The sequence below is a fragment of the Chelon labrosus genome (assembly GCF_963514085.1).
Source record: "Chelon labrosus genome assembly, chromosome: 22".
In the NCBI taxonomy this organism is placed as follows: domain Eukaryota; kingdom Metazoa; phylum Chordata; class Actinopteri; order Mugiliformes; family Mugilidae; genus Chelon; species Chelon labrosus.
Genome location: NC_140355.1, coordinates 3,245,739 through 3,254,345, shown reverse-complemented (window position 1 = coordinate 3,254,345; position 8,607 = coordinate 3,245,739). Strand labels below are relative to the sequence as shown.

At 45.2% G+C, this 8,607-nt stretch overlaps 1 protein-coding gene across 1 annotated transcript; it reads right to left on the bottom strand.

The window, feature by feature from the left end:
- Positions 1 to 4,705: 4,705 nt before the first annotated feature.
- On the bottom strand, positions 4,706 to 5,881 carry brcc3 (BRCA1/BRCA2-containing complex, subunit 3). Its single transcript, XM_084572883.1, has one exon. The coding sequence runs from the start codon at positions 5,804 to 5,806 to the stop codon at positions 5,024 to 5,026; it is 783 nt and encodes a 260-aa protein (XP_084429009.1). The 5' UTR covers positions 5,807 to 5,881; the 3' UTR covers positions 4,706 to 5,023.
- Positions 5,882 to 8,607: the final 2,726 nt, after the last annotated feature.

Below are 8,607 nucleotides of genomic sequence, written 5' to 3'. Positions count from 1 at the left end.
TCATCAGGAACACCTCTTGGTACACCAATAGCATCAATATACACTCTGCTATCAAACGTACCTCCTGGCTGAGCCCTCTTCGAACAGTGGTTTGCCCTGTGCGGTTGTTAGTCATGGAGTGTAGCTGAGAGATTCTTAAAATCTCCCACTGCGACGAGTTGGAATGGCATGAGTAACTGCACCACCGCACAGCTACCATACCACCCTGCTGGCAGCTTAGATCTCAGCTTTGAGTCTCTGCACAGCCACCAGAGGTCAGCTCTGCTTGTAGTTTTACAAGCTTTACGAACCATGAGGCGGAATAGTTGCCGTTGGCAGCAGGTAATATTGATGGTATTGGAGCACCACTCGAGGTTCCATACGTCCATGCAATTCCTGATCGTAGAAAACAGGTGGAATTACCTGGAAGGGCAGCTGTCGTTGGTGGGAGGGAGTCCTTGACTGGGGGAAACAACAAACTCAAAGCTTCACATTGATTAGTTAAAGAAGTTGGGATTTTATTAAACAGGCGTAGGACACATTGGGCATTCTTAAGGGTCAGTAACAATGGATTATGGATAAACTAAATCTGGGGGTTTCCTCAGGGAGGTAGCTCTACTGAAATACTCTCCTGTGACCACTTTCTCCTCTAAGTGACTGGGATCTCTGATTCTTCACTGGGTTTGAGACGGTCCTCTAACTTTACCTAAGTGAACCCCCTTTGTAGCCCAGACTTCCCCCAGCCACTGGCGGATCAGTGTCTAAGAGTTATCAGCTCGGTCTGTCCCCTCAGACAACCCAAGTACCTTCTGACAGTGTGACGGGTGAATCCACACAGCCCTTTCAGCGATTTTAACAGCAGTCGGGGTGGTGAGAAGGACCTGGTATGGGCCTTCCCACCTCGGACTGGACCACATCTTTCTCTTCATGACTTTGATCAGCACCCAGTCTCCAGGCTCAGCAGCTGGATCCTCAGGACTCAGGGGAGTGTCTGGAACGGAATTACCTAAAGAAATCTCATGATTTGTTAGCATCTGTACCCTGTAGTCAGCTAATGGTTGTTCTGTTTCTTCTTCTGGTCTCTTGAATGGTTTTAGCTGAGGGATTTGGTATGGTCCGCCACACTTCATTTCAAATGGTGTTAGCCCTGATAATATTGGGGGAATGTGCATATTCAACATTACCTTTTTGCGTCTGCATTCTCGGGCCCAGTGGCCATATTTCCCACAGACATAACACTTATCCCCGTGCTTTTTGCTTCCTCCTCTTCCTAGGCCTCTGCGTCTTCCCCTTCCTCTCTCTATCTGTCCTTTCTTTCCCTTCTTCTCGCTTTTGTAATGCTGCTCTGCGCGTTTAGCATACTCTTGTACATCTGCCATTCTGGCAATGCTATGAGTGACCGTATGTTTAGTGATAAAGCTGCTTATTTGAGGCAGACAGCCTTTCAGGAAAGCATTCTTGAGCTGTTGTTCATAGGGGCTGTCCTGGTCACGGTTTGCTGGTGGAGTCATCCCACTGTGGGTGTCATAGACTCCCTTAAGTCTAGCATAATATGCGTCTACATCCTCCTCTTCCTTCTGGACACACCTATTTATTTCTATCCAGTCTGCTCTAACCTGATATTTCCCCCGGGTCCTTGCTATAAGAGAATTCAATCTCTGGTTTAGGTCAGCAGTCTCATATGCTAAGGGTTGGCCATTGTTTCCTGTAGGATTCCAATCTCCACCAATTAAACACCAATCAGGACCCATTATCCAGCGGACCGCCCTTTCTAGCTCAAGGCCATTCAGACGGTAGCTTTCGTACAGCCCTCTGATGCCCTCCTCCCATTCTCTAACATTCACTTTAGGGTGAGGGATGCGTCCAGCAGCTTTCTCTACATCTGCAGCAGTCCAGGGTTTGTAAACATGCATTACTGGTTTAGCGTCTCTGCCTTCGCCAGGATTAGGATTGGATTCATCTGTATGGAGATGTGGTTGTGGTGCAAATGGGTTTAGTTCTGAACATACACCCGACACTGTACCTGGATCTCCTGTTGATTTTACATTCTCCAAATGTTTAACATTCTTGTCATGTCTCATGAACTTTACATCTCCATCTAATCCTTCTGTTTTAGCTTTACAACATGAGTTCCACATCTTCTTCTTTTATCTGTTTTTTATTATTATTATTATTATTTTATTTCGTCTCGGTTATAGCCAACCAGTTTGTATGGAGTTCACCCGAGCAACTGGTCCAATTTTGGTGAGCACCACTTCTGTTATCACCGCAAGGTTTCCGTGGTCAGAGAGTTTGTTGTCACCGTTACGTTGCCCCTCTCTGTGTCCTTCACCAAAAGACACTAGAACCAAGCCAACTAACCTCTCCTTTTGATCTATTTTTATTTATTTTACTGTTTTTTGTTGTTTTTTTTATTTATATTTTACTTTATTTTTATTAGGCCTTTCTCTCTCTTATCTTTAATGTCCAGACGGAGTTATTTATTCCTGTAGTCTTCTCAAACAGACTATGGACTATTCCTAGTTATCTTTTTCTCTTGTTTCTCAATATTTCGCTTAAATTAACCTACCCAAGAGTCCAGTGAGCCCGCTGTGTTCTCTTTAGGATCCCGTCGCCCTTCCTCCTCTCAGTGGGTACCGGCCCCTTCACACAACAATTCAGTTGGAGGTCTTTCTGTAAGAGTCCCAGACTCCCCCGTACACGGTGTGGGCCCAAAAAACCTGGACGGAGGAAAGGCTGTTGGGATCCGGCAAGAAGGACCAAGTTGTTAGGGAAATTCTTTTTTTCAGGAATTACGGAGTCACTGGAGTCTCGTTCAAAAGTTTTACTTGCAGCAAAGAGCCGACACACGCACTACAGCAAGTACAGAATCGACTGACAATAGCAAGGTTACATTCACTTTTCTTCAGTAGGTCCTGCCCTAGAGACGGTTACAGAGAGACAGCCTTGTTAGAAATCAGCTAGTCATAACAAGGGAGCTGAAGCCTGGGTGCATCTGAGCCTTATCTGTGGAAACTTTCCCCTACTATTTAAGAAGAAGATGAGAGAAAATATCTTGTGCAACAGTTTAACCTCTGTATTTTTCCAGCAGGGGTCCTTTGGGTCCTATGGGTTGAGGGGAGGGGCCCCTGCGGATCATCCCACAGATACTTGATCAGTTTGAGATCTAGTGAATTTGGAGGCCAGGTCAACATGTTGTGCTGTTTTTTATGTTTTTTTGTAGTTGTTCCTAAATTGTGTGTGTGTCTGTGTCAGGCTGCATCCTGCTGGGGATGGCTGCTGCCATCAAGGAGTGTCATTGCTATGGGGTGGGGGTGCCTGGTCTGGTCTAGGTGGGTGCTACATGTCTAAGTAACATCCACATGAATGTCAGGTCCAAAAGTTTCCCAGCAGAACATTGGATTGTCACAAGATGGTCAATGTTATTTACTTATCCTATCAGTGGTCATAATGTTATGCCTGTTTATGACTGACTCAGCAGCATACAGTCATCAGAATCAGACTCTACATTAATAAAGAGCAAGACACAGGAGACTGGTTTTAACAACAAAAACCCACCTTTAATAACAAAAGTTGATTCAACATGAAATAAAATAAATCACGACGAGCAGGCTGAGGCTGACAAAAAATCAAGTTGGCAAAAAAACCCGGGGAGAAATCAAGTCTGGACACAGCAAGGCTTCCAGAGGATAAGGCATAAAGACCCACAGGAAAGACTCCCCATCCAACTGACAACTGAAATATTATTTGCACAACATTGACCTGACAATCACAGATGGGTTCCCAGATTAAAAGGCAACAAGAAGCAGGTGAAAAGGCCGAGCAGGCAGTCCCAAAAAGGCAGGAACGACACGAAGACCAGAAGGAGAACGGCAAAGGAAACGCAAAGAGGAGTGATCTTTTCAAAACAAAGCTGGAACTGGACTTTTCTAAAAAACTTTTTGTCATATACATCGAGTACACTAACTACCAGAGACAAAAAAACATTGTCCTCCTCATTTAAATAAAGTTGAAGGTGTCTTAGGTGCCTGTGGATGAGGTAGTAACAATAGTGTAACTTACAAGCACAAACACGCACATCCAGGTGTTGGTCAGTGCAGTACAGAAAAGTGTCACTCAAAAATGCTTGTGTTGTTTTTCTTGTGTAGATCATCCGCTGTTAAAATATTTGTATGCTTTATTCTATACTTCACTACACTGCCTATATGTGGAAGCTGTTGCCAAGTTTCTGCTCCCAGCCAAGACTAGTCAAGTAGTCAAGGAAACATCACTAACCCCTCATGTCATGCACTATTTATTTTACTTTTTTTAGCTGTACTTTGTGTCATCAGTCTCCCCTGGCTTCTCGTCCGTGGGCGCAGCCCTTTGACGTGTTCTGGAAGCGAGTAAGTAAGACTTGGTGACAACATGAAGTGAGATATGTTTAGTTTTTGCAGCAGAGGAAAATCGAAATATTGCATTTCAAGCACATTTATTGATCGGTGTGTTTGTGTAGCGCTGGAGAAGATGGTGAAGAAGTATGGGAGGCTGGATCCGGATCTGGACGTTCTGCAGACGTTGTCAGGGAAACATCAGGTCAAACTGGACAAACGCTGACCTGTGTGTGTGTGTGTGTTGGTGCTCGGTATTCTTAGAACTCTGTTGCGCCCTGTTTACGATCCAGCAGTTTCATTTTTACAGTCTGGTCACTGAGCTGCACATAAACAACACCCACCCATTGATCAAATGAGAAAGTAACCATCATTTTATTGATTACTGACAGTAAACTTAAGAGCCCTAGTTCATATGTACCAAATAATACTTTTAGAAAATGTATGCTTTAAATAAAGAAGTGTCTAATTGGGAATGAGTAATCAAGACCACACATTTAATGCTTTTAGTAATGACAGTGATACTTCACTCTATAGACACAAAAAGCACATGGGTCTGATAGCCAGATCCGCCTGGACAGTATGAAAGTAGAAGAAGGAAAGAATTTATAGTCTTTGTGCTCTGTCCAACAACGGACAGAGACGTGACAGTAGTCTGTGGTGTGTCCCCCTGCTCACAGAGCAGCCAGCTCCTGCAGCAGCCTCTCCTTCTCCTGCTGCAGCTCCACGACGCTCTGCTTGTTCTGCTCCAGCCGGTCCTCCAGCCACTGCAGCAGCGGGCCGCTCACCGCCGACATCTGGCTGCACAGGTTCTTGGTGAACACGGAGCCGTTGTGGATCTTGGTGACGGGGTCCAGGTGCGCCAGGCTGTGGATCTTGCGGTAAGTGTCCTGCTCTTCCTGGCACAGGATCCGCGGCAGCTCCACGGCCGACTCCAGGCACACCTTCCCGATGGCGTCTCGGGGAACGACGTGGACGGGGATCTCCACCCGCTCGTACTCGGAGCCCTTCTGCGCCTGCACGGACTGGAAGCAGGTGTACAGCACCCGGCCCGTCTTGGTGTTCTTGTCCTCGATGAAGCAGGAGAAGATGAGGCCGACGAAGCACTGGTCCAGCATCTGGTACATGGCCTGGGTCCGCACGTCGACGTGGGACGGCCAAACGGTGATGTGCGGGTGAGAGTGGTACCAGCCCACCACTCGCATGGGCCTGCCGGTTATGTCGGCGAGCCGCTCCGCCTCCGTGGAGGCGGCCGACAGCTGCTCCGGGGAGATCTCCACCCGGTCCTTCCTCTTGTCCGAGCGGCGGAGGATAATGACGGAGTGGATGTGAACGATCCGGGAGATTTCCACCTCACCGATGCACAGACCCATCACCTCCTCCTTCTCTGTGCTCAACGCGTGGTTCATACACACCAGGAAGGCGTCTGACTCCAAGTGGACGGCGCTCACGGCCATAGTTGTTGGTTAAAGTAAGTTTTCTATCCGAGGAGAGGACGAAAACATAAACACAACCGAGAGTAGCGACTTACTTCCGCGTTCTAAAGTGCTACAGCAAAACAGTCCGTGTGGATGCAGCAACAAAAGGTTCCGCTATAAATACTTGAATAAAGTACAACAGCCTCAAACCTGTGTTTAACTACAACAAACCTTAGACGTTTTCACTGGTCAGTCAAGGAACTGAAAATGTTATAATTATTTTTGAATTTTGCACAATGAAAATAAGTCAAGAGTATGTCAAAAAATAATAATGAGTACTAGAGAATAGTACTACTTCAACAAACTCTTTATCGTCATTGATGGTGCATAGTGAGGAGGAATAAATAATATAATCAGGCTCTGTGACAAAAGTATGTTTTTCAGTGGATATTTAAAGCAGATCACAGAGTGACCTGACTGGATCTTCCAGCCGTGCGGTCCTAACTGTGATTGCTCTGCCTCCTTTTGTTTTCAGCCAGGCCCAAGTAGACCTCTGCCCGAGGCTTTCAAGGTATGTGCCGGACTGCATGGTGCTAAAGGGCCAGTGATATGACCAGGGGCACAGTCATGAAGAGCTTTAAAAGTGATCAGTAATACCTTAAAATCAATTCTAAAACACACTGGGGGCCAGTGGAGACCAGCTAAAAACAGAGTGATATGATCCCCTTTCCTGGTTCTGGTTAAAACACATCTGTACACACATCTGTATTCTTACTTTGTCTCAACTGTAATGTCATTGTCAACAGTAAGTTATTATTTTGTAAAAGAAGTCGATTGTGGCAGTTAATTGGAAGTTAACATAACACATACCATGAAAGACAACGATCAGTTTGTTTTTGAAACTCCCTTTAGTCTTTAAGTCCAAAATTTGTCACATTGTGGATTCCCGAGGGAAGAAGGACAGCTCCACACTTCTCCTGACATACCTCACAAGTAGGCAATTGTTGTACAGGTCCAGCGCAAAATTCCTGAATCAGTGACTTGACATATATCAATTCTCTATGAAGCTGTTCACTTGCACCTCTAATGCGATCGGTGTCTCCTAAGTTCAGTCTGCTCAAGCTTACAGACCTCAGCAGCAGATCCAGGACCATGGTAAGGAAACACCAACCCCCTGGTAGAGCGGCCTGAGTGAGTCTGGACTCTGTGGAGGAGAGTCATGGTGTCAGAGACTCTGTAGATGGACAGGATGCCTGCCCTGTGATCCAGGTAGACTTATTCTCTGGAGGACTGAGGGCTTGAGAGGCTTGCACGGTTATGTCTCAATTGATATCTGTCATTGAACCACTCTAACATCCAAGACTTGACATCATTTCCAAATCCAGTCCAATACAACTTTATTTAGAAAGGACTTTAAAAACCACCTAAGTGCTGTACAGAAGGAACTCTATCCTCTTTTTATCCTCTACTGTCCTGCTCATGTCCTTGTATGCGACTGCCACTGAAACTTCCTCTCCTTTGGGGCTCTCCTTGTGACAGTAAAATACTCACTTCTGTCTTGAGACAGTCCTGAGATCATAGTCCACACATCTCTAACAATGTCCTATAGCCTGTTTCTGACTTCAGACACAGCTGCTGTCAAATCCATAAAGTACACCAGGGGATAGATATCAATGTCTTCAGATTGCTGCTGGAGCATCTTGACACCTTCCGCTGTCTCCCAGATTTTGTGCTGGATCTTTTTTTATTGGATTGACTCCGATGCTGGATCTTTGAGCTTGGTTATGCTTCTCTGTCATATTTATATTTCTCCACAAGGTGTCCACCTTCCCTCAATGTGAAACCTGTGCCTTTTCTTTTCTGTTTAATTTCCTCAGTTTGCTTTGGAGCTAGCTTTCTGTCCTTTCTGCTACGTGTCCTGTCGTCTCCTCGTTCAATTAATTTGACTTCAGAAGACTCTTTGACCCATTGGTGGGCTAAGCGCATCTAAAAGGATGCAGGGACAACATAAGACACAAGGTATTGGCTTTCCAACACTACAATATTTGTCCATGGTGACAAATCCCCTTTCTTTGAGGTCTGGTGCCTTCTCTAAAATACACTGAGGTTGTAATATTAGCATTAGGATTTGTGTTTATTCAAACAGGGTGTATACGGGGGAAGGGCTACTCTGAAATAGTAAGTTTTTCCAATTCGTGCCAAGTTGATGGTGTAACCACTATTAAATGTTTTGAAAGCTGAGGTAATATTTATCTTCTCCTCAGGAAGAACTTGTACAGGTGTTTAGGAGAGATAAGTATGGCCCAGATGCAGACGCAGGAGGAGGCAGGAACAGGAAACAAAAGAACTTTAGCACATTTTATTAAAAAGATAACAAAAGGCACTGCCATGACAAGCAGGGAAGACAAGGCAGAATAAAAAAAATAAACAAAACAAAGGCCAAGACACATAGAAACCAGGAGACACCACCATGAAACAGCAATGAAACAACACAAGCAACACATCTAGGGAGAAACACAGATTTTTATTTCAACCATGGCAGGTGCAGTACAAAGTGAGAGGAGAGGACGTTCCTGCAGGACCATGGAGCTACATGAAGACATAGGACTAGGCACGGAGCATAAAGTGTGTGTGCAAGCTTATGCAGACAATACAAAACAGTGCAAACAGTACGAACCATGCAAAGTGCAAGAACAAGAGACAGTGAAAAGAACTTACAATGCACCTATAAACAGAGAGCAGCGCTGACCAACAGAGTATGAGTTAGGATGGCTGTGAACATGATGTGTACAAAGGATGCAAATATATGTGGAAAGGGCTGAGTAAAGGTTATGCTATGA

Excerpts from the sequence above, each read along its gene's own strand:
- brcc3 (XM_084572883.1), bottom strand. The coding sequence starts at position 5,806 with ATGGCCGTGAGCGCCGTCCACTTGGAGTCAGACGCCTTCCTGGTGTGT.